The 26017-nt window shown below is 40.3% G+C and overlaps 1 protein-coding gene across 2 annotated transcripts in view; it reads left to right on the top strand.

The window, feature by feature from the left end:
• LOC140234976 (WD repeat-containing protein on Y chromosome-like) overlaps positions 1 to 26017 on the top strand; it is a 36891-nt gene extending 10874 nt beyond the window's left edge. For both annotated transcript variants that reach the window (XM_072315022.1, XM_072315016.1), the window contains 19 exons: positions 3099 to 3167; positions 3587 to 3655; positions 6534 to 6568; positions 8287 to 8452; positions 9112 to 9214; positions 14019 to 14103; positions 14935 to 15133; positions 16142 to 16260; positions 16719 to 16786; positions 17096 to 17244; positions 17538 to 17675; positions 18476 to 18829; positions 19372 to 19442; positions 19813 to 20509; positions 21275 to 21490; positions 22102 to 22453; positions 23002 to 23149; positions 23721 to 23943; positions 24660 to 26017. In XM_072315022.1, the coding sequence (XP_072171123.1) occupies positions 3099 to 3167; positions 3587 to 3655; positions 6534 to 6568; positions 8287 to 8452; positions 9112 to 9214; positions 14019 to 14103; positions 14935 to 15133; positions 16142 to 16260; positions 16719 to 16786; positions 17096 to 17244; positions 17538 to 17675; positions 18476 to 18829; positions 19372 to 19442; positions 19813 to 20509; positions 21275 to 21490; positions 22102 to 22453; positions 23002 to 23149; positions 23721 to 23943; positions 24660 to 24914 (3516 nt within the window). In that variant the 3' untranslated portion in view covers positions 24915 to 26017. The remainder of the gene's footprint in view (positions 1 to 3098; positions 3168 to 3586; positions 3656 to 6533; positions 6569 to 8286; positions 8453 to 9111; positions 9215 to 14018; positions 14104 to 14934; positions 15134 to 16141; positions 16261 to 16718; positions 16787 to 17095; positions 17245 to 17537; positions 17676 to 18475; positions 18830 to 19371; positions 19443 to 19812; positions 20510 to 21274; positions 21491 to 22101; positions 22454 to 23001; positions 23150 to 23720; positions 23944 to 24659) is intronic.

A 26017-nucleotide genomic window follows, 5' to 3' on the forward strand; every position in this document is an offset into this window, starting at 1 on the left:
GCTACACTGAAATGATAGATAAATGTAATGTACTATGTATAAATGCTGACATTCTGTTAACATTGATTTGATGAAGTCATAAATTATTTCCCCAAAGAAGTATTATTATGATGAAGACTTAGAAGAAGAAACAGATTAATGGGACAATACTTGAAATACTTCAGACTTGGTGTCTGGTTAAAATAAATTAGTTTTACTTAAGCCTTGAATGTTTCTCATGAGAGGACTTTCCCGCAAGAAATGAACTAAAAATTGCCTGTGAAGTACATTTTCCATCTCCACACCGGAAGCTTCAAAGATCATGATGTTCGAAAAACATGATATTGGTACGTTCCCTTACCTAAGATTGAATTCATACACTCCGATAGTACGAAAATGTTCTCCTTTCCCTCGAATGATTTCTGATGAGTATCATTTTTCACGTTGCATGCTCCGCTCTTGACACAGGATGAAGTAAGTAACTCGACTGTCAGAAACGAAAACCATTCGCACCTCGAGATATCCTATCCCTAACACTGATACACTCAGTCATATGTGCATGCGTATATTTAACTCGGTTGCACAATATATAGCTGTAGAAAGAAGGTGATTCACCGCTAACATGTAGAGTACTAGTATTCTTTTGCTCTTGGTATTCCCCCACCGTATATATATATATACCATGTCTATCATTCCCACTCTCACTCATCAGCCTTCCATCATAATAGTTATCATCATTCTCTATCAATGATATTAATGATGATGATGACAGTGATAATAATTATAATAGTAGTAGGAGTAGTAGTAGTAGTAATAATAATAATAATAATAATTGTTAGTATTATTATTTTTGTTATTATTGTCATTATTATCATTATTATTATTATTATTATTACTACTGCTACTGTTACTATTACCATTACTATTATTACTATTACTATCACTATTACTATTACTATTACTATTACTATACTAAAATGATGAGAACATCGTTATTATTATCATCGTCGTCATCATCACTTTCAGCGTATTTTTTTTTTTATAACATCATCCTCAGCAAAGCTTTGCAGTCTATAACAACAGTCTTTGCAACAACTGTGTACTAAATCGTGTCATTGCACCTGAATCTCTGTTTTTGTTGCTTTTCAACGCACCAAGCCTAATATCGATGATATATCGGTATAATATCTGTATAACAATTTGTCTTTGCCACATCACAAAATCATATCCTGGGAGTAAACCCCGCGATCTGATTGTTGGCAATGAAATTGTGATCAGAAATCATTATCAAAGCATGCAAAATGTTTAGTCTCTTCTCAACACATAAATAGATACACACGTAAGAGAAGTATAGATAACTTGTATGATGATAATCCTTTCTCATCACCGGTTTTGTATTTTTAAGAGATGATTATCATTCAATTTTCTGCATTTTTTTTCCTCGTGTATATCTTTGTGCGATCACCGATGTCACTCGCAGCACGTCAAGCTCGCAGTCCATCCAGAATTCGACAGAATATAACCCACACTGTTGCAACGTCAATACTGCACAGACGATCTTATCGTGCACGCTGAACCAAATTCAACAATTAAATCAATGATCGACTGCTTTGTAAAAACATTGCGTATATGTACATCCTATAAGAATTTTCGGAACATGGGTAGAGGATGCTGCGCTTCCTATCTGTTTGCATTGTCTTTATGTACGCCTGTCACGTACTTGAGATTTTTAGGAGTGCTTCTCTGGGAAAAACCCTTGCTCTAAACATTACTTACCAGAAGATTAATCTTTTTATTCGTAATAGAGGAACCCAGTATTTACACACTATTTAAGGGCATTCGACTCATTATTGGTCATGTATAAGTGCATGACATCTCTCATGTCATACACACGTTCTCGTGAGACAGTGTCCGAAATAACTGTACTGTTGTAGATTATACATTATCTTTTAACCTCTTTATGCACATTCACTTGTGACGTGTCATCAACCTTTTTTTTTTTAATGCATACTGTTCTAAATGTATAATGAAGCGCATTAATATTACCACTGAGCACACCTATAATTAATATTCTTCGTCTCACCATTTCAGTGTGCGATGCAAGTTTCCTATAGCTACCGAATAACAGCTGTTAGAGAAAGGTCCTTACTGTCATTTGCGTCTCATTCTACCGGTTTTTTTTTTTTATTATTTATTTATTAATCCCGTCCCCTCCTTAATCAACCCTATCTCTCGATTTGTGTTTTCTATCGTAATATTTATGTTCAGTCATTCAGAAACAAGATAAAAACTCATCAAAAAATAACAAAAAAAAATATTGGTAATTCATGGCTTCTGATAAACGATTTATCATGGCAGACAGGTTATACCGACCGTCGATGTTTCAAATATTTTGGTGCTCTTATTGATTTCTTCCTTTAATCTCGAATGAAGATAGGATCGTAAAACAAACAAGAAATCGATTTGCTATTCAGTCAGCGAACAACAAGGCCGAGCTTGTCTCAGCCTGGTCCGGACTACTACGGTAACCGTAAAATGTACTCACCGACAGAACAGCGAACAATAAAGCACCCTAACACAGTTTTCTCTAATTTCCTCCTGTTTTTAAATCACAATCAAATTCAGTTGATTGATGTTGTCCTTACCTGTAGCATTACTGAAGTTTAGAGTATAAATTGTGTATCTCAGCCTCTTCTTATTCTGTCATGGTTAGTACTACAATGATTGTGGAAGATTATTTCCTCTTTTTCTGTATGCTCTGCGTGGCATATACATGACTGGCAATTTTTCGTTACTTTTCATTCCCCTGCTACTACATTTTCGACAAGTGGAACACCCGATATTTCCCTCTGAGCAATTCATAAGTAATTCAAGATTTTATTGAAAACCTGAAACCTACTGATCATGATGATGAACGCAAGACGTTGCGTCAACGTTTTTTCTTCTCCGGATTCCCAAATTTCCGTTGGTCTCGATGAACCCATTCGTGATAATGTACAAAATGCTATGCTGTCTTCAAAATAAAGAAACAATAAAGTGAGAGGGAACGTTTAGCTAAGAAATGATTCTTACGAATGCAGATAATAACATGACAGTCAATGCTTGTTTCGTGATCGCAGGTTGACGACAAGGAGCTCGCCATCGTTTTCATGAAGGTTGACGCCAACTGCGATGGAACTGTGGACTGGGTAAGTTCGAACTTTGTCTTGCAGGCAGGCGCTGTCACTTTTCTATATAAACAACTGTATTACGCCAGTTTGTATAGGCGACACATGTACAGTGATTGACACCACGTTCCCCTACCCTCAATTACCCTGGCATAAAACTGACCCACCACACACACACACACGCACTTCAAAAATAACAACCACCACAACAACCAACAACAACATGAGGAGCTTATAAAATCCTACATTAGTGCATAACTGTGCATCACAGCACTTAAATGTAAGTGAGTACAGTTTCGGTATCACTAAAGCGTTATGTAATTTTTATAAACGCAATATCGACATTTCATGGGATCATAATCATGGAGTCATATTTTGCGATCTGCGCGATAAATATGACGTAAAAATAACACGGCAAAATTGTCTTTGTTTCTCCACAGGACGAGTATTTGTCTTACATGCTGCTGGAATACCAGGAACGCGATCACATGAGCAACCTTTTCAAGGACGTAAGTTAACCCTAAACAGTAATCTTGGTTTTTCATGCTTTTCAGCAGTTTTATATTATGTTTACTTTAAGATCAAACATTCCTGAGGATGCGCGTTGTATGAACGAAAGTATCATAAGGTTATCATACCTAGATGTGAAACTCCATTGTGTTATTCTGTCGTTTTATTACCTCTAAGAAGCGCCTGTATCATAAACTTTGCTTCAGCTGCCCGTCATGAGTGTCCTATGCAAAACTACAATGTCGTTTATGGCCGCCCAATAGATGGTTTGCATGGGACCGATGAATAAGAAATAAATCGGCATCCAACACGAGTATAGCGGATTATGATAAAGAGAGGAGAGGAGAAGAAGTCAATTCAGTGTGCTGGTTTCCATGGCTTGAAATAATATCCTGTGGCTCTGATCAATGCGTGCACTATCGTATATATTACTGCCGGTTATGTTTCTCGTTCAAGGTGCTTGAAAAGTTCTAACAGTTTTTGTATGACTTGGCTCTCAACTAGTTCAGTATTCGTGAAATTCTGTTCTGTGAGATTCTTTTCTTTTTTTTTCTTTTTTTCTTCTGGAATCGGATGAACCACCGGTATATAGCGCTTTTAATGCAATCAAACTGACATACTCTTGGACGGTATTTGGGGATTACTCTGAGGTATATATTGCCGCATGTTCTGTAACTGCAATGTGAAAATGGATTGTGGAGGTGGTAAACGGCTTCTGGGGCCCGTTGCATAAAAGTTACAATTATGTTAACTTTGCCATCCAAAGGTAACTACCATGGCAACAATGCTCAACAGCCAATCAAAATCAAGAATTCCATGGAAGTTACCATTGGATGGCAAAGTTATACCATAATAGTAACTTTTATGCAACGGGCCCCTGGCAACCTATGGTAAAAAGCTACGGGTATATTTAAACGATAAACGTGTGTGTCTATGCTTTCCCCTCTCATTTACAATGCGACCTGTAAACAGAGAGTAAGTATTCTTCAAAATAAAAATGCTAACCCGGCTTGTCGTGAAACCATCACTAACAAATCAATTTTACATTCTTTCTCATTTACCATCGCGTGAACCATATGATAGCCTACAGTATACGACGTTACGATTGTATAGTTTCAAATTGAGAGATTGTCCGAAACCCTGAAGAAAACGGGTGACACGTCGAAATTTGGTGCAGTTTTAACGATTAAATGTTGTTGGACGCTAATATTGCATTACAGTCCATTCTTTTCATCTTTTATACAAATATATATGCTATGTGTAAGTGTGTGTGTGTGTGTGTGTGTGTGTATACATACCTCAAACAATATTCTTTTGAAATTGTTCTAATGTGTTAAGTTTAAACGACCACACCTCAAGGGACTCAAATCAGCTATCAACTTGAAGGAGTTAGTACCTAAAATGACCGTGTTTTTTCAACTATACAGTAGAATGATAGATGAAAATGTTATTCCACTGACCATTAACCGCGGAGCCTCTTATAGAAAGGACTTTCCGAAGATTGTGTTTGTTTGTGTGTTTGATGGAGAGGGGATGCCCCTTGACACTACAGTTAGACAAACCACATCACCCCACCCCCATAATATAAAGAAGGTTCTGCGGTCTCTGCTTACAAAACTTTCTCAACTTCTTCATTGGTCATTTGAGTGATTATCTGACTTTGCAGTGTCTCAGTGTCACGTGTGAATAATGTTCAACTACTGTGCACTCTGCTAATTTTTCTTTATTTTTTATTCTTTTTACACTTATGATTATGTAAGCCGAAGTTTTGAGAATGCTTGGAATCAATATTGGGATTTTAGTATTTCAGTATAATGTCACTCGGGGCTCGAACGGTAAGTGCTTATTGTCGAAGCTCAACAGAACTTGAGACGAAATTCTCCAGCGTACTGGTGAAGAGCTAAAATCTATCATAAATGGTATGAGCTTTGAGATTTTGGACCAACCGGTGATAGGTCTTGCAGAATTGGTATGAACCGCTGCAGCCGCCCTATTTTAGATTCAGGGAGTCCATGATATACAATATTAGTAACTCATCACAGTAATCGAATTTGTAGGTGACACTTGCGTGAATGCTTCTTCAGCGCTGTTCTCATCTACCCATTTTGGGATTCGTCGGAGATTATAATCTCATATCATTGTCATGATAATAACAAAGTGCTGGGGACCGTTTCATGAAAGTTGTCAGCCTTGACAGGTTGTCAGTCTCTGACAATCACCATAGTAACAGTCAAGTGACCAGAGCTTCTTAGCCAATCAAATCTCCAGACTTTGCTGAAATTGTGAGAGACTCACAACTTGTCAGCGCTGACTAAATTGATGAAACACCCCCCCTGATTTACCTATCATATTATAAATTTGTGATGTCTGCATCCATATTCAAACTTCGTGTCACGATATAATCCTATACATCTGAAATTGGCCGAATGTTTAATGCCTAATTTAATTTCCAGTTTATACCACCATAAAAACGGAGATTACATGCTGTCTCATATAGGTGTGCCATGCATATCGTAAAATATTTCCATCTTGACATATTTGAATAATCATCGACATTTAATGAGATACAAAAAGTTATGGACGTATAGTGTAAGATGGGAGATAGCATTGACTTACCATTCTGAATTTGGATACGTGAATCAACCACACAACCGTAGTGTGCCTAGAAGTTTGGAGTTTAAACTGCTAATAACCTTTTGTCATAAACAAACGTATTCATTACTTGCTACCAAAGTCTGCCTGTAGCATCTTTCTGAACCTAATTTAAGTCTATCACTATTGTATGAGGCACTTGTATCACTTGGCTTTCCATAATGTGGTGTATTTGATATGTTTGTGCATTCATGGTTCTTTCCTCTTTTTTTTTTCAATACGCAGATTCCATTTCCAAAACCGTTGAGACAAATTCCAAGGTGAGTCAACTGCTACTGAGCCATGCAGTGATTAACACCGACACATTATCTTTTCCAAATGCTGTCTGCTGTATTTACCTGGGGTATAGGCCTAATTGCCCCCCCCCCCCCAGGGTTAAAGTAAAGATTAGGGTTTGAGTTAGGGTTAGAATTTTGGTTAGGGTCAGAATCAGATAGCGAGACATGCCAGAACTGTTGATCCAAGGTAGATATAAACACACACATAGTGATTATACATTGTGTCCTACATTATTTCTTGAAAGTTTGTGAACAGGCATTTTTTTTTCTTATACTTTCTTTTTCTTCTGCGTATGTGTGTGTGTGTGTGTATGTGTGTGTGTCAGAACCTCTTTGGTGTGTGTGTGTGTGTGTGTGTGTGTGCGCGCGCGCGTGATTTTCTTGTATCAAATTTATTCACACTGTTCTTTTCAATTTCAATTTCAATTTCAATTTATTTTCATATTTCTCGATGAAAAAATACATCAAATATAACAAAATTAAATGAAGTACATGATATCAAGCTGGAGACATACATTGCAAATATATAAAACATATAGTGGTCGATCTATGAGGTTTGGAATCTGTGAAAAAATGCTAAAGAAATATGAAGGAACCTACTTAAAAGCGAGCTTGTTGAGCGTAGGTCCCAATTAAAATCGAGTTAAAGATTAAGATGGGGAGCACGGGTACAACAATGACCGAAACATAGAGAAAAAAAAAGTACAATTATACAGTTATATAGCAAATTCTTCTCAAATGCAGATTTGGGGTCGGATAAGCCACATGCTGTAGGCGGATGAACCATTGTCGTTCTGGCAATAATAACAATATGACTCATGTATTTTTGTATTTGGGCATCCCAACACAGGTTACTCGTTATGTGTAACTTCTTGGGACACGCACTCCTTATCAGATCACTGTTGTTTCAAGCGATCATGCATCATATAAATCTACTGCCGTATTTTGATTAATCTGACTGGAATAAATGTATCTTGAATGGAAATGTTGTTACGGGAAGCTTATTGAAGATTAGCAGCCATGTCTAAATTGTCCTTGTAGATACCCATAGGAAACAAACAAAATAATGTATAGGACAAAGAATCTATGCAGTCACACATTTGCAGCTCACGTTGGAAGGGGTGAACGGGTATACAATAACTCACAACATGGCCACGTTTAATTTAACCCTGTGTTGGCACGGTTTAGTGACATTACCTACAACCAAGTGTGATTGGCTCCTCTATCGTGCTTTTCCTTTCCATACGTCATATTCTGTTCTAGCTATCTTGCGGCACTCCGATTCGTCTCTATGTACTCTTCCTTTGTACCTCGAATCAAGCATAGTTGGGGGATCGTGCTTTCTCATACATGGGCCCATAAGTTTGGAATACCCTTCCAAAATCTCTTTGATAACCGCCTTCTATTGATGCTTTTAAAAAGAACCTCAAGACCTACCTTTTCAATTTAAATTGACAACGTTTACTTGTATGCATGTATGTACGTATATTGTTTGTTTATTGTTCTTATATATTCTGTGATATCCATACGTACTTTGTTCTACAGCGCCATGAGTATCTTTGTAGGTAGAATGAGCGCTTTATAAGAGTCTCTATATTATTATTGTTGTTATTATTATTATTATTATTATTATTATTATTATTATTGTTATCATTGTTGTTGTTTTCTCTTCCCCCCCCCCCCCCCCCGACAATGCATAGTAACCATCGTGACATGCTCGCTAAAGTAGCCTTCTATCAGACGATCAATTTGCGTCACGGTAATATTGCGGACGAGGGTGAACACGGCGGCAGACATATCTCGGTCAGCAAAGAGGGCGTCATCAATTTTTGGAACATGGAGATGAACCTTATGAAGTCTGTTGTTGTGAGTTACTTGCCTTATCCTTTTCCGTTGGCGCCCCCCCCCCCCCACTTTTTTTTTCTTAAAATAAAAGAAAATGAGAAAAATGAAAGGGGGCGCGTGCGCCCCTTTCAATTTTCTATTGCAGCGGCACCAGAAAATTGCGCTGTAAGTTTTGTTGTTGTTGTTGTTTTTCTTTTTGCTTGTCAGCCGATGAAACCCGGAAGTGGAAAGCGAAAAGATAAAATGCACGGAAGTTTTTTTTTTCTTTTGTCAGCTAATAAGGTATTATTTTACATAGTTTTCTTCTTTTCTTTCAGATTATTCTTTTCCTTGTATCCATGGCAATATTGTCATTGTTAGTAGTAGCAGTATCATTATCATCACATTTTTTGTTGTCATTATCATTATCTCCTACTTGCCAACTGTCCCTATTTAACAGGGACATTCCCTACTTTGGGCAGTTGAAAGTGCTATTCAATGTTGTACTTTTTTTGGTCTAAAATCTGTATGTAGCAATGTATAGGAAATTAGAAAATGTCTCTATTTCTTTAAGATACTCCAAACTGTCCCTATTTTTTTCTGTTTTTGAGGTTGGTAAGTATCAGTATGTTTATGATTGTTGTCATCCCCCCCCCCCCCCCACCATTGAAATGTTTTTTTTTTTCCACCATCGTTTTCAGCTGGAGCAACCGCGAGAGAAGAGCAAACCGATGTGGCTGACAGACATGGTGTGTATGCCCAACGTCAACATGATTGCGATATCATCGACAGAAAGGGAAATAAGTGAGTATGGAGCCTCGAGGAGACCCAAGACATGATATATCCGTGTACCTTTGCTCATCGCTAAATGCAACTTAGTCTCTAACTGAAGAAATGCAAGGAACATTATATGTACACCCTCTCGTGTGTACACGCAGCAATAATGCTTTCACATTTAGAAATAGCTAGCTCAATAAATTCTATTAATAAATAAACGCGATAAATGACTAAGTCAGTCATGTCAGTAGTAGTTACATCGTGATTAACACAGACAGTAATTGGCATGGATTATAATAGTAAACACACAAAGACACACTTGAACACAATGACTCATAGACCATGCATATTCTTCGACATAGCACAAGAACACATCAACGGTCGCACACACACAGGGGCCTGAGGACACACACACACACTCACCACACACACACCAGTCTGGACACACACAACGAGGAAAGTAAACTGTAATAACTCCTTGGTAAATCTATCATCGTCCACCTGCAACACACTTAAAAGTCTATGCACACAAACAACACTCTTGGTTGCAACAAGGAAATGGTGTCACGAAATAAGATCACCCGCATCAACATCATACTAAATTCTAAAAAAAAAGACTTCGGCTTGCAAAAACAGATAAACACACAGGGAGATGTGAGTTTGTCATATGTTTTGGATAAGCTATCGTTTTAAGGCACTGGTGACGCGCGGGGTTAGTTTGACCCAATGGTCCACTCTCTAACCTCGCCTTCATTATACCGTTGACAACATGTCTGTCATGTCTGTATGCAATCTCAAAGGGTATGGCGATCGTGATCTTGAGCGGTAGATGAAGCGCCATCTACCTATATCTTTTTGCTGCAGAGGAAAAAAATCTGCCCGTCAGTAAACAAACACATAAGACAAACCATGACCTTATTCATTGTACAAAGTACCATCCCTGTGCCCCCTTATGTGGATCATAAATGAGGAAATGCGATTTATTATACGTAAAAAATGTTTGCATCTCACTCTTAAAGAAGAAATTTATAGGAAATAATATCATATAAATTGACTGTTTTCCATCATTTAATGTTATTTTGATTAATTTCTGACATAAATCATGCAATAAAGTTGTCTCTGCTTTGAATATAAGAATCTTTATTTTTACCAAATTTGAGCACTGGAAAAAGTTCGATGCGGCTACGAAAAGTGCCAAATCTGTGACGTCACCACGTGTGTATGCAACCCAGTGAGATTTACGTATCTATAGGCAAACTGTGCGCACTTTTCAGGAAATTGGTGTGTAATTTGTTGTCAATCTAGAATAAATCGTCCGCCAAAACTACATATTCACGTCGTGAAATTGTTTGTTTGTTTGTGTTCATTGGAATCATATTTTACACCCATAGATTTACGGAAAACGAAGTTTTAAAAGCACAAAACCTATCGTCAGCTCAAGATTCACGATTGCCGTGATCAGCTGTTCCTTCGTACAGCAACAATTTGCTGTTATTATTGACACAACAAATCGATCATTGTGGGGGAATTGCGTATAGCTGAGGTATACATACTCATGAAGGATGATAACTAAGTCAAGGGCTGTAATTGATTGGAAATCATTTTTACACCCATAAATTAACGGAAATACGACGTTTGAAAAGCACAAAACCTACCGTAATCAGCTCAAGATTCGCGATTGCCGTGATCAGGTGTACGCACAACAGTACCAGCAGAATCGGCAGTTAAGAGGTATTCCTTGATGCCGTGATTTCAGCTTGATTCTTCTTCGAAATGGCATGATGAAGGTTTGTTAGATAAATGTGACCTTCTTTTTCTCTTGTGTGTTGGTTTAAATTCTAATTTCTACCTCAACTTGCTAAAAAAAACACTCTAACAAAGTGGGAAACTGCAACATGCATTTCCGTGCTGAGCAGCAGTCACGATACACTGCAAGCATGCATCGCTGCTGCAGCGATCCCCATAGTATAACACGTAGGTTGCTTGTAAACAAGGGGGTCCTCGGCGCAGTTGACCAATCGTGAACACGTATTTCGATCACTTGTCTTGGTAAGCAACAAGGCTGTTTACGCGATGTTTCAGACGAATTTATGAATGAAAGTGAGTAGCATGACATCATGCCATGACCATACTTGGAATAAGCAGAGGTAGAGTTTTCTGTAAGTACCAAATGTGTCAGGGTTCAACGCAGAATATCTAAGACACGATCGCCAAAAGAACAGTCATTTTCGCCGTAAGCGAAGGCGATTTGGTCTTTAGACGTAAGATTTTGGCCAACATTTGAGATTGACATCCCACTTTTCTCTTCAAAATTCCACATTTTGTAGGTTGTATTTTGAAATGTTGTTGATATCAGTCAGAAACTAGAAAATTTCCCCTACAACGTGATACCAAAATGTCAATTTGGTCCCTGAGGTAGGTCATTTTTTGACCTTTTTCGGGCTGTAGCGCGAAATCACATTTGCCGAGAAGTTTCGGGTTTTGCCAGAGCGGGTCTCATATAGACGTACGGCAAATCAGCTCATACACATTAGGTGACGTCGCTCAAATCCGATGTTTCTTGTAGCGAACGGAGCTACGTGGTCATGGAAATTGGGTGTTTTTCAATCTCAAAAACAGTTTGGGGGTAAAGTTACATCGTCTAAAAGATATCCAGTTTTGTTAACTAGCTTCTTAGCTTTCCGTAGATATCAAACTTGTCATATTTCTAGATTCTCTATAAATTTCTGCTTTAACACACATTGGCTTCTGTTTGCTGAAAGTGTCGCGATGTAATGTATAGCGAAATGTGACGGAGAGGTCCCGTCTTATCGGTTGAAGCATCGTTACGTTAGTCATGAAAAGTTGGGTGTGTAGCATGGTAATATCATATGAGGGCACGTACTGCAAATATTCGCAGTTGACCAGCGGCTATCACATTCCCACTTGTCAAAAACATATCGTTCTCGAGTTTCGATGACGAAAACTGGGAGGATATTTTCGCATTTTGCCAAGAATAACATTGCATAATATGCTGACAGTTAAAGGTCCTGGTTAACTTTGGGAACACATTTGATGCATATTGTGTGGGTTTGTCGTATCACAAAACATCCTCCATATAAAATTTTTGCAATAAAGCCTAAAATATAAAGAGATTTCACTATTTTTCTCATTAAACCTTAACTGTAGACGGTTTAGTCTGGAAACATTTTTATTATAACTATTGTTCACATTTTGCATATCTAACAATACTGAACATTGATTAAACGGATTAAAATTTTTACAGTGGTTATTTCTATCCCAAACTCACATTTTGGAACTATTTTAAAGCACTAATGCTGGGTTTTTGTTTCATTTGCAAATGGTAAGTTATGCCTTTAAACATATACCGTCTCCAGTCGCTGACATGATGGGCAGCGTCTCGCATACACAGCTATATGTTACAGAATGCGTCAACAGAACTCGCAATGAACTCACTTTCTACATTCTCCTTACTGAACTGTCCCTTCCTTTGAAGTATAGAGTTTGGTTTCGTTTAAATGGACTGAGTGCACTGCCAGCTTCCCCAGCCAGGACAGAATGATGTCATGCACACACTTCACGTCGAGTAGAGTATGTAATGTGCACAGGGCTCTGGAAACAATTAACTGACAGTGAAATGATCGTGTTACAAATAGCGAGGTGATGAGAGAGAAACCGTATCAGAATTAAGCTACAGAGGGGATTTTTTTTTCCTTCGCGTGTATCATTGTTTTACCACTACAGATATTCTGATACTACTAAGTACAACGCACTTACGTTATAAATGAACACGGACATAACGAAACTTTCGATTGTTACAATAAAATGAAAATTCAAATCTCTTTTTTTTTTCGTCTTTGTATCTTTGTATGCTTTATTGTTTGGTTATTATAACAAAATTTCGATAAAACGAAAGAAAGCTGCCGGTCCCGAGGACTTTGTTATAACGGGAGTCGCCTGTAATAAAAGCCCCTCAGTTTTCATGATGTCCTTTTTTTTTCGTCATTGCAAAAGATATCATTGAGAGCAGCAAATATTGGCCCGATCAAGCCCAGCTGTCATAGGCCTGTTACATCTTCGATGTATCCTTAAGTATAATCTGCACTCCACCTGTTTATAACGTAGGGCCTATCCAAAATGTATACATCAGACTAGAATATTTGCTCTCAATCACAAAATTACAAGCTATTTTCAGCAGAAGCCTCCCCCCCCCCCCCCCATTTGCAGTGATATGGAGTCTGTGTATACTCTAAACAGATGACACGTACATTGTCATGTTATGCCAGTTTGTCTGAGGGAATATTACAGGCAAGGGACATGACTGCGTGAATCCCCATTGATTAATTTCATAAACAATTATATAATCATTTACAATCATTCATTGATATAGATACTGAGGAGCTGTTGAGGCCCAGTAGATATGACAACGTAGCCTGTGAGACAACGGAATGTCAATCTGTGGTCCCCTGGCAGCGGCTGTTGTGCTCCTGTTGGCTGGGCACTTTGATCCTAACTGCACGGTCCTTCGTTGGCCCTGTGGTTGCTACCTTAGCCGTCACGTAAAACAAACCATGATACCACACGTGTGATACCATTAAAACAAACAAACAAAGATATCTATATCCCATAAGATTACCAAATTCATACGAAAGCTATTCCGTATAGTAGGGACACGTTACCTTCTGGTTCTATACCACCACGCAGGCTGCCACCGCTCGTAAAAATCCATTATCATATGGAAGTCTCTGGGAAGGGAGACGTTGAACCCTGAGCTTCCACAAATTTTGAATCTATTCTGTTATCCGGTCTGATTATACTCCTTTCTGTGCAGGCTTCTTCGATGTGAATGCCAGTAAATGTGACAAATGCTTCCAAGTCGCGGGGCTGGAGCACTGCGCCCTTACAATGGATTATTGGTAAGTACGACATGAAACAAGAGTGGAGTGTCTTCCGCAATTACTGCGCATAATCGCATCCAATATGATCGGCGTCGAGTATGTTTCTGTTTCGATTGATACAAAAACAAAAAGAATGAGTAGGTTATCCTGCCATTCGCCATCATCAAGACTGATATGCTTTAACATATTATGCTAGGTTTTCGGTTCACCATGCAAACCTCTTCCTTCAAGAATCGTGTGATATGCTTTAGTTGGCTGACAAAGAACAATTAATGCAAGAACATAAAGAACAAATCAAGTCAAATTATTTACCACCTACGTACACTGCGGCGCACGTTCATTTCCTGTCACAGTTAATCTCTGATGTATCAAAATAAACTATCATTGTGGTATTAAAGCTAAACGTGTGACGGCGCAGAATGAGAGATGCTAACTTTCAAAAGTACGTCATCAGAAACTGAAATTATGTATCACGTGCATAGTGTTGTATTTCCATCATTGATCTGCATCCAGAGGGATTTTATGGTATAGCATAAACATGTATGTTGAAGCAACTCAGTATGCTTTTCATAGTGATCATCATTTCCATTAGTACTTCCGATATTTTCTCTCGACAGTGACTGACTATAAAAACGACATCAGATAAGTGTGGACAGTCATTATAGCCTTTCAGGTTGACTAAATTAGGTCTGTCCACGCACCATAGTAGTCTAGAGAGTATCAGCGACAACACTGTACAGTCTTTTCGTTTCTCGCCTGAAAGTTGTTGTTGTTGTTATTGATGATGATTCGTGTAGTGAAATAGTATTGTCATCTCTGTCTGTTGATCACATACGACCCATCAAACAGGTTCGACCACCGGAACATGAACCGGGCTGTTCTCGTGTTCGGCGACGCAGGGGGCGGGGTGTACTGTATCGTCTTCAGCGAGGCTCTGGGCTCGGCGCTCTTCGGCTCACAGAACGCCAAGTCTGTCGGGTCGCGAAGGGTTCCGTTCCAGGAACTGCTAAAGGGACTGGTCAAAGGGATCCAGGTCTTGAAATTTTCGGTAAGTGATGATTTGCAGACACATTCAACCCAGAGAGACAGAAAGGCATTTGGAGTAACTCAGTCATCCTAACGGTAGTACTGTTAGACAAAAGAAAGAGAAATAACACACACACACACACATACACACAAACACACACAGCTCCTGGTCTGTGAGGTAATAAAATTGTCTGAAATTTCGCGCATGATGAATTCATGCCCAATTCCGTGTGAAAACAGAAATCGGTACGCAACATGAAAATTTCCGTGCAAAACGCAATGTCCTACACTCCAGCGTTTGGCGGATTAACATAGGCAGCTACTTTTGTTATCTCTCTCTGTGATTTAGGGGCAACACGTATTATGATGTATTTAAATCTTAGTTCTTATTTTTGCTGGTCTATATACAAAATATGATTTTCTGGAGGAGGTTGGTTACAAAAGGTTCTAGTGTACCATCGATGAAACACATGAACGGATCACAGGAATGCACGCACCTGGCCGTCTGGTGGTCTGTACGATTATTCAGCCACAACGACGAATTCTTTCTATGGTAATAACTGTGATTTGTTGAAATCAGTACAGTGTGTGATAGGCATACACATCAGTGGAGATATGTATACACAAGTGCGTTAAAGGGATGATGTAGTATTGGTGGAGATAAGGAATGGGCTTTAAGCTTTTTGCGAGGTACCAAGAAACCCGTTATGAAATAGTACAGAGCATACCATTCTAAGAGGAATTCAAAGTTTATTTGATGAAAATTGGTTTAAAATGGCTTAGACATCCAAAAACAAAGTGAAACAAAGCGATCGTAATAAAAGGTGGGTCTAGATTGCTCTATTTTGGATATCTCGGCCATTTCAAAACGAATTTTCGTCAAATAAACGTTGAATTCCTTTTGAAATTACATCCTCTTTCACATTTCATAAGAGGTTTCTTATTATCTCAAATGAAGTTAGGTCTCAACCAAAATTATATAATTCCTGTAAGAATTTTTGTCCTGTTGTCCTCTCCTCTGACCATTAAGCCCCTTCACGAGGACTGGGTGAGGAAAGTAAAGTACTGCTGTAACCTGAACTCATTCGTGTCATGTGCCACAACAAACGATACGTCCATATTCATCGGCGATTTGGAGAGGAAGAAGTCGTAAGTACTTCCGGAATTGTCTGGATTAATGAATAAAAGAGAGCGTTAATAATGAGAGCCTGGTAGACTGGGAAGTTCGACATGTTCGAGTGCTTGGGCAAAGTATCATGATTCATAGCGAACGTATGGAACAAAGGTTGGAGATGTATGAGAGAGAATCATGCACAAAGATGATCTTTGATGAATTTTTTTTTTTAAATACACATTTGATATTCCTCAGTTCACATTTTGTCTTTTGATTTGCTTGTTTGTTTATTTGTTTACCTTCAAGATAAATTGTTGAAAGACAGACGTCGTTCCATATTAAATACTAGTAGTCTTAGTCTCGAAGATATAAAGATACATTTTCTATTTCCATGACTTTACTTACATGTTGTTATTGGCTTGTTTTCAACGTGTTTGTGATCTGCTTTTTCAACACTCGTCTGTGTATTTATTCCATAATTCCTAATTTTCAGGGGCTCGTTTTTCAAGATTCGCAAGGGGATCCTCTGCTTCGATTACGACAAAGACTCCAATGTAATCGGTAAGAATTCCTCTCTCCATCTATCTATCTACCATTATCTATCAATATCCCTACTTCTATATACCTTCCTCTTCAACTCCACACATACATCTTTATGTTTGGTTGTATATCTGGGTGTGAATTTATGCGTCAAGTTGTGCCAGAAACTGAAACAATTTTGCGGCTTAGTGGTCAGTGCCCTAATTTCACCATGTTGGCGGCGGTGTTTCACCATATTCACTCAGTTATCGATAGGAGTGGAAGTGTTGGAGTGATGAATATAGTGTGAAAATGAGTCATATTAATGGGGTTGTGATTATGTGTTTTCAGTGACCGGTGGGATGGACCGTTCAGTCAGGACCTGGAACCCGTATGTCACGACGAAGGCGACAGCAGTCATGAAAGGTCACACTTCGGCCGTGGTGCACGTCGTGGTCAACGCCCAACATGGTCAGATCATCAGCGTGGGCAAGGACAAGGTAAGACTAAAAGAGCAAACGGCAATGAAAGAAATTCCAGCACAGAAAATCGTAGAATGTAGTTCCACACTCTTGATTTAGAATCGCGTAGGTATATCGTTTATATATTTGTAAGGTCATAAGGAATGATTAAAGCGTAATTTTGGCTGTACTGCAAAGCATATCGCACTGTTCACTACCATGTGCTCCAGATCGAGTGTCTTGGGGTTTTAGTTAGATAAGTCTGGTTCAGAACTGGTTCCCTGACTATAACACATTTTCCATGTTGTTAATTTCCTTTTTATATTTTATAGGGAATCAAAGTGTGGGACATGCGTGACCAGACGTGTCTACAGAACATCAACCCGCGGAACATCACGATGGGCCAGCACGCCATCAGCACGATCTGCTTCCACGCTAAAACGGGATCCCTCATCCTTGGTACCAATCAGGTATGGGTCGACTTTTGGGATCTGGAAGAGACATAATTATTTTTGCTTTGACATGGCCGTAACAACGTCCTGCAGGAGGCATACTAGAGAGTTCCTAAGGGCGGACTCACACTGTGCGATCTTTACTGCGATACGTGGCGACGCGACAACGAGCGATATCGCGACCTGTTGCCCTCTGTCGCAGGTGCTGCGATGCATATCCTCACACTGTGCGATTTTTGGTGGTACGACATCGCAAAGTGTAAATCGCAGTAAAGATCGCACAGTGAGTCCGCCCTAAGAGCTTATATAAATCAGCCATGACACGGAAATTAGAGCAGTCGCTATTGCCATAGTACACCGAACAGATATGTTGCCGAAATGTTGATTCTGAGTACTAGTAATTTGTGCTCATCCAGTTTGCAAAATTTGCAGTTGCATGAAGAAATTAGGTCAGTTCATGAAGGAAGATACTGTCTGGACCCCCCGAAGGAACAGTGCCATCACAATAGCGATGCTGAGTAGGAAAATCCAAACAGATGGAACAATCTTGCTCGTACACCAGGGATGTATGATCTCTCTCCCTCTTCCCTGCTCTCACTGTTTGTCATTCATTTTCTTGCAGTCAGTTATTGCATTCTCTTTTATAAGAAAAGTGGAAGTCATGCATATCTTCCTTTATTCCTTCCTTCCTACATTCATTCATTCATTCAAGGAGTTATAGATAAACCAGGTTGTTACCATGTACTTGGCGTAATTATGTCTGTCGCCAGTCGGTCTGATGTTAACTATCTTCACTGCGTTGTCCATGACGTTGACAGATTGCCCTCCTGGAGCACAAGTGGGAAGTGGAGGGCGACGAGGATGAGATGACGTCACACAACAAGCCCATCACGCACTGCCTGTACAACAGCCTCTTCAGTCAGGTGGTCAGCAGCTGCCACGACTCCGTGGTCTGCGTCTGGGACCTCGCCTCGGGCACCAAGACGATCCAGTTCTCCAACGCGCACAAATACATGGAGAAAGGCGTGGAGAAGACGGCGGAAATCACGGCGATGACCTTCGACCCGTCGGGTCGTCGTCTGGTGACGGGCGGCAGGAACGGCACCGTCAAGATCTGGAACTTCAACAACGGCGCCTGTCTGAGAGAACTGGAGGTCTTCGACAATCTTGAAGTAAGCGGATTAGGGAGTATTTTAGGCTGCTTTCCGCCATCTCACTGAATTTGATGACGATAAATTCATCCCCGATTCAAGCTCCCTGAAAATCAGTAAAAATCAAAGTGGATATTACCAAGGAGGTACCAAGCACGCCTATACATAGTACCTCCTCGATAATCCTGCAATCATGCCTATATGGCGCGTGAAAGGAAACATTTTACCAGTATGGAAGACAAATCAGAACAAGAGAATGTAATGCAATATTTAAGAAATCAGATTTTGTGGGAACTCGGCAACTACAGGGCATGGTGATCAAAATGTGTTGCTTAGGTTACATATGGATTTTTACGACAATGTTACAAAAGACAGCATAGATTAAGGAAGACTTTGCATCTAAAATGGCTAGAAGGTAGAAAGTATGATCTAGAAGTTACCGGAAACAAAATTTGTGTCGAAGACAGCAGAGTTTTATCCTTCTCAACAACGTATACATTGCTGTTGTTCTCGTATTGTAACAAAGTGCCTTTATATTTTGCATACTTTTGCGTCTTCTCCAGGTCACAGGAATTGTATGTCCCAAACAGCGTATCGTCACCGCAGGCTGGAACAAACGCATTACCAGTTACATGTAAGTAAATTAGTGTCAGTCATGTTCACTGCTATATGCAAACCCTGTAGATAACAAGCTAAAATGAAAAAGTTCCTTTTATTTTGGAGTATGCGGTAACACACTAGTGTCGCTGGTGACGTGGGTACAAATGTATTGCTTTCACTGTTGTTATTGTTGTTTCTGTATCACTGACATTGGCATCATTATTGCCGCAAGTTGTTTGTCTCTATCATCATCATCATTATCATCACCCATACTCCTACGTCACTTCAGCTGATGATACTTCTGTATATTATTTTTAGCTGCCGTCATTGCAGATTTTTCATTGCAGATCATTGCAAAACGCTGTTTAAAAAATTTCCACCTGCCTGATTTCCTTATCATGCAGCGATTCGGATGACGATGAAGACACTCGCCAGTGGGCAGTCAAGCACAATGAGGACATCCTGAGCCTGGCGTGTTCCAACGCCAGCCGCTCCCTGGCCACCTCTTCCTATGATGGGGACATATGGGTGTGGTCACTGGAAACCGCACATCCCTTGTGCAAACTCAACGCCTTCGAGGGAGTCAAGCCCCAGACGGGCTCGCGGGTCCTCAGCGTATCGCGCGAGACAAGCTTTCACACGACCGCGGGAACGTCGAGGGCGAGCAGCGCCACGCGGGTCCCGAAGCCGACTGGCAGCAGAGAGGGACTGAACGATCTGGAGGGGCAAGCAGACGACGGCGGGAGCGCTGACGAGGAGCAACTGCAAGAGGACGTCGCCAAGATGACCGTCGCAGGGGACGACAAAGAGGCCAAGGAGAAGTACAAAACCGTGTTTCCCGTCATCAATCAGCCCCAGAGACGAACGAGTCTCGTGGACCAGAAACAGCCGTCGAATCCGAGATCGGAGTCGAGAACATTCTTCACGGAATCTTTCGGACCAAAATCAAAGGACAACCAGAGGAAAGGTGAAGACGGCGAAGAAAAGGCGAATGACAATCGTGACGATGGCACCGTCGACTCGGAACGAACGAAATCTTACTGTCTAGGCGCCAAGAATAAGGAGGAGTACACGAGGAAACATGAGGCATCGGTCGACAAGGTAACACACAAAAATAATGTCTGAACATAAAGTCATTTACTACATATACACTCGTACTAATGTAGGCTGCAATGAGTGACCTGCAAGTGCCGAGTATCGGTGTTTTCTTCATGATAGCGAGTGAAGCCGCAAGCAAAATGTTGCCTTAAACTTCAAAAGCATACCGGCATGCTTTTAAAAGGCTGTTTAAATGGATGTCGCTGTGATGGATATTAATTTTAGTGCGTCCTTCCACTTAAAAACGATTGATAGTATCCCAGTTTCTATACTACTGTTATGGTCTGTATACAATTCATCACACATTGGAGCTTTATCCTGACCCATGACTTATACACGTATACTGTAGATGAAGTTGAAGTCTAACCTCTGATATATTTCTTTAGTTGAGTTCAAGTTATGCAGATGTCGCAAAAATCAATATTGGTAAAAGCGTGGCGTTTACGTCATTAGCTTTGTCCAGTAAGAGCGACTACCTGCGTTTTGTCAGGTAGGAGTAATACTTTACACGAATTGCTGTTGGTAGCAATTGGACAAATATATCCAATCAGCGGTCAGCTTTTCAGCTGTTACTATAGTAACTAAAACTTTTTGTGACGTATGATTATTGTAACCTCTCGGAAATGGATGCTTTGGCCTACGACCTATTCATATCAGAAGTAGACAGATGGGGCAAACTGCAGTAAAATGGTATATTTTTCTTAGCACAGCGAACAGATATCAGTGATAAAATGATATAACATTTCGTGCGTTTGCCTCCTAAACAAGCTCCTGTTCTTACAAGCTCGAATGAACGACAAGGACACGGCAACCCTAATGGCAAGCGGGGCCGAGGGTTGGGTGCGAGCCTGGTCCATTCACCACAAGGGAGGCCTCCTCGGGCAGTTTAACGCTGCCCAGAAACCGGGCGAGTCGGTGTTGAGCATGGCGACAGATTCCCAGAACAACTTCCTCATCACGGCGGATACACTTGGCTACGTCAAGGTGGGTGTCTTGGTTAAACTGAATCTTCTCATGGATATGACATCGCAGTCACTCTTAGGGGCTCCGGTGTGAACGCAAGACTCGAGTGTTTATTCTTGTTTTGATCACTTGCAGGATCATTTTAGAAAAAAAAAAGTAAAAGAGTAAAGTCATCAACGACGGTTATGTCCATCATTGGATAACCCCGTCATCGCAATCTATACGATTACGCGTCAAATCCGTTGTTGTGCAGAGGTTAGCGGCTAGAAACCTTGCATTTCTTACCGAAATTTCAGCTTCGCGTAGTCAGAAAGGTTCGTTGATGGTATTAAGTTGAGTGTAACGTCTCTTTTCTGTTTCCTTGTTACAGAATACAATGAATCAGATACAAATTTGCCACGCGCAAATCTGCTTTAACCTCGGTGTTCAGATGTCTGCTCATTGGTTGTTCAGTATTTTTCTTCGTCTTTTGTTTCAAGTCAGCACACCTTCAATTCATTTTCAACTCAGAGTCTGCAATTCATAGCCATGGCAATGTCTGAAAACAACGCAGCATCTCTGGGTAAACTTCTAGTTTAATGTTGACAGAAAATTAAGCACCTATGTTCATATCTCGCGGTCGTTTTACGTAGGTGTGGGACATTGCCGAATACTGCGTGGGCAAACGGGAGATGGCCCGTCGGCAACGCGAGGACATTAACATCGACTACAAGGACCGAGAGCGCCAGTTCCCGTACCTCTCGGGCAACAGCAGCTTGAAGCGGCTGTCGCTGCGCATGGAGATGAAAGCCCGAGCGAACATGAAGCAGCCCCCTCCCCAGAGCAATCCCAGGGAGACGCTGATCTGGCCTCCTAAGCTCAATTCGTTCCGGGCCCACCTGAAGAGCATCACATTCATCGACTACGCCGAGGACAAGCAGCTGATTCTGACGGGCAGTACGGACTGCTCGGTCCGGCTGTGGACGCTCAGCGGCAGATACGTCGGTGAGTGTGTGGCAACCGACGCTCATGGTCTTAAATTGTTCTCGTATGTCACTCTCCTTATAAGTCTCTTGCCTTCTTCCTCTACCTCATGTTCTCTATAATCTCTTTTCATTATTTATTTTCTTGTCCTTTCCGTATTATTTTTCTAAATCCGCCAAATTCATTTTGACATTGATCATTGTCATTATCCTAATCATCAGCAGCATTAACACAAGCACCACATCATCATCACCAGCTTTTTGTCTAATTTCTTCGTTTGCCTTGCTGATTTTTGTTCCTTCTAAGTGATCAGATTTTATTGCTACTTTTATCATGTTGACTGATACAATCATCTTCATATCTTAGAAAGATTACTTATACTTACTTTGTATTTACATAACTTTGAAATTTGAAATTTGAACTGCTCATGTGCTCAGGATGATTTTGTTCTATCAAATTCGAATTGGAAGAGTGGTCAAGAAGAAACATGCGAGTCAGTGACCCGCTTGCACCTACGCATTCACTTGTCTACCTTTCTGCACTGACCACACATCACTTCATCTTGCCAGGTACGTTTGGTCAGAAGGGGGGCTGGACAAAACTGCCGGATGATATGGACCTGGCTAAAGCACCGAGGGCGATCCCGCGTGACGTCCAGAGGGTTGCATCGGCCATTACCCTCAAAGTCCTCAACGGAGGCACCATGCCGAGATGGAAGTAAGTTCGACCTTTGAGGTATTGGCATTAAATTTTCTACCCCTTCTTGTTCTATCACGATTTTTTTTTTTTTTTTTTGTAAATGACAATTTCGAGTCACATTTACATAGACGTCAACAATACATTGTATACTAATATATACAGTAATATAGTTGTACAAACACACGTGAGTGTGTTTGTTCAACAGTATGAATAGATAAATACGCTAGATAGATTCATTCATTCATTCATTCATTCATTGTACAATGTAGATGCTTCCCTTCTAATAGTCGATTTCTGAAATGTGTACATTAATTCAAAGTATGAAATCAAGGGTGAAATTTGTGAATCTATAGGGGGCGGGGGAGTAACTGAGTTCACTATGAAACCCGAGAACAACTATAATCGCTGATAATATTGAACATATTTATAAAGGTGATATCCTGTATTTCCCGTTTTCCTCAGATTTTTTTTTTTGCGAAATTCGTAATTTGAAAGAATGGACTATGAGATAGAAAGCGAAAAGAGCTTTTGGATTATAGGCGACCCTCTGATTTTTTTGTTCCTTTCTTCGATGCCTTTCTCCACAAAGGCTAGCTAAAACCATCATGATGGTGGTTGGCCGGAAGCAGATTCGCAATGACGAATTTGAAGAAGCAAACTCCAACAACGATGCGATCGACGACATCGAGCAGGCGGAGGAGAGACGGTCGGCATCGTGGGGCACGAGCTCGATTCTCGGCAAGTCGTACAAGCCCAAGACGAGGCACAAGATGCCTCCGCTCCTTCCAGAGATAAAGCACAACCATAGCCAGGTACGGAGTGCTGATCATTGCGTCCAAAGTGTAATGTGTATGGTTGTAGGAAATACTTGGAGAGTAACTATAGTAGGAACTTCTTTGGTAGAATGTCACAGTCATACTAACAACTGAAAATAAAATATCCACAACTGACTGATTATTGCTGAGCTGTTCCGGTAGGCACTTCATCAGATGTCTAAACGAGCAATGCGAGAAAAGTCCGTCTGAAAGGGACCAAAGTGAGTGATTCCATGTTCATAAACTCAACGACTTTTTATTCTCTTATCATTTTGATGCATATTCAGTATTGACAAGCGGAACATTTGTGCGTAGACTTTAAATTGTCCAGTTATGCGACTGGAGAGTGAAAATCTCTTCTATCTTGTAATGTCTCAAGATCGACAACTGCGTTGCAATAATTTTGTGCTCAAGCGTGATGTGACTGTAGTTCGTATGTTGAAAATATTTCGTCACAATTCGATACCACAAAAGGCGTGTGAACAACTCTTTCAATCCGAAAAGTTACATCACTTTTTTTTGTGTGTGTGTAACAAACATCTGCACACGCCACCGCAATCCTTGAAACTCGATATCTCAAATTCTACGTTCAAATTTCATCGCGCCGCAATTTGTACCAAGGCCTTCAATATGCAGGGCTGCCGTTGTGTGACAATGTACAACCAAAAATCTGATTTTAACAAAATAATTTGCTCCGTGTGCTCTCATCACAGGTCATGGTCTATTCGTCGCTACCTTTCACCGACCTCGCCCCAGTCAGGGAGACTACGGTGCCGACAACATTACAGGAGATTCAGCTTCGACACCAGGGCTCCGACGACGCGATGAACAACCAACTCGCCGGCGGACAGGCAGGGCAGCTAAAGCGAGGGGTGAAGAAGTCTCGACTGCAGGAGTTCATCCAGAAACAGCGCGCCGTTCGCATACTAACAAAGGGGCGCCACCCGAAACCAACACAACCGAAATAAAAACGTATCATTACAAAGGAAATATACAATGTACAAGAAAGATCCCGCTTAAAGAAGCAAAAAATTGTTGCAAGCTCCACTGGCAATCAGTTTCAGGAGTCGAGGCCTATTTCGTCAAGAAGATTGAATGCCAAAACGATGTAAGATGTACAAAGAGGCGGTAAAATTGTTTTACACAAAAACCGTTGCTGAAATTGACAGGCAGTGGGGAAAAATAACACGAAGCAGCTACCAGCATTTTTTAAACGTCGTGTCGACGTCCTTAGAGGATATGTCGGTCCTATAACTGACGTTCGATTTGCAAACACCTGCTAGTGGTTTGCTGTCGGTGTACAGTTGTGTATTCTAATGGGTCATTTGAAAGGACTTACTGAAGAAACTGTTATCGACTCTTGCACATATTGCTGCATACTTGTACATATGCGTAGAGACAATAAACAACCGTTCAAGTGCCAAATTTGCTAGAAAATAAGAAGAAAACACGACGATATGAATTCCAAAATCAGGAGTATGTCAGCATTGCCAGCAACAGTATGACGTGAGTTATGATCGTCATTTGGTCCAGACTTAACAAGTAATCTGTGCTCCCCATATGTATGATGTTTGGGATCCATTTGGCGACCCTAAAATATGAATCTAGCAGTGTACAAGATAGAGAAACAGGTACATCGTACATCACACTTTCAAATGGAATGTTCAGCCCCATCATCAAATCAAGACCTTAACATTTGTGATCTGATACAAAATCAAACGCACACATGCTTGTAAAGGTGTACATGGTTACGTATGATTTTCATGAACAATGATCCTTGTGAAGCATGGTAACCTGTTTATTCTTGTTGAGTTTGTGCATGATCACCATAAAGCCAGCAAAAAGAACAAGAAACTCCTCAAGTCTTCTTCCATTACTTTCATTTGCTCCAATTCAAATATGAATGTGTCATAAACAGATCACAAAAATGGCACACACTCGGATCACAAACACTTCACAAAAATGCCAAGTATATGGTGTGTAATTACGTACACTAAGTAAAGATATTTATTTTCAAAAATGAACATGTTGGTGTTCACATAAGAATGTAATAAATAAATGCTACAACAGA

Source organism: Diadema setosum, chromosome 1, assembly GCF_964275005.1.
Source record: "Diadema setosum chromosome 1, eeDiaSeto1, whole genome shotgun sequence".
Classification (NCBI taxonomy): domain Eukaryota; kingdom Metazoa; phylum Echinodermata; class Echinoidea; order Diadematoida; family Diadematidae; genus Diadema; species Diadema setosum.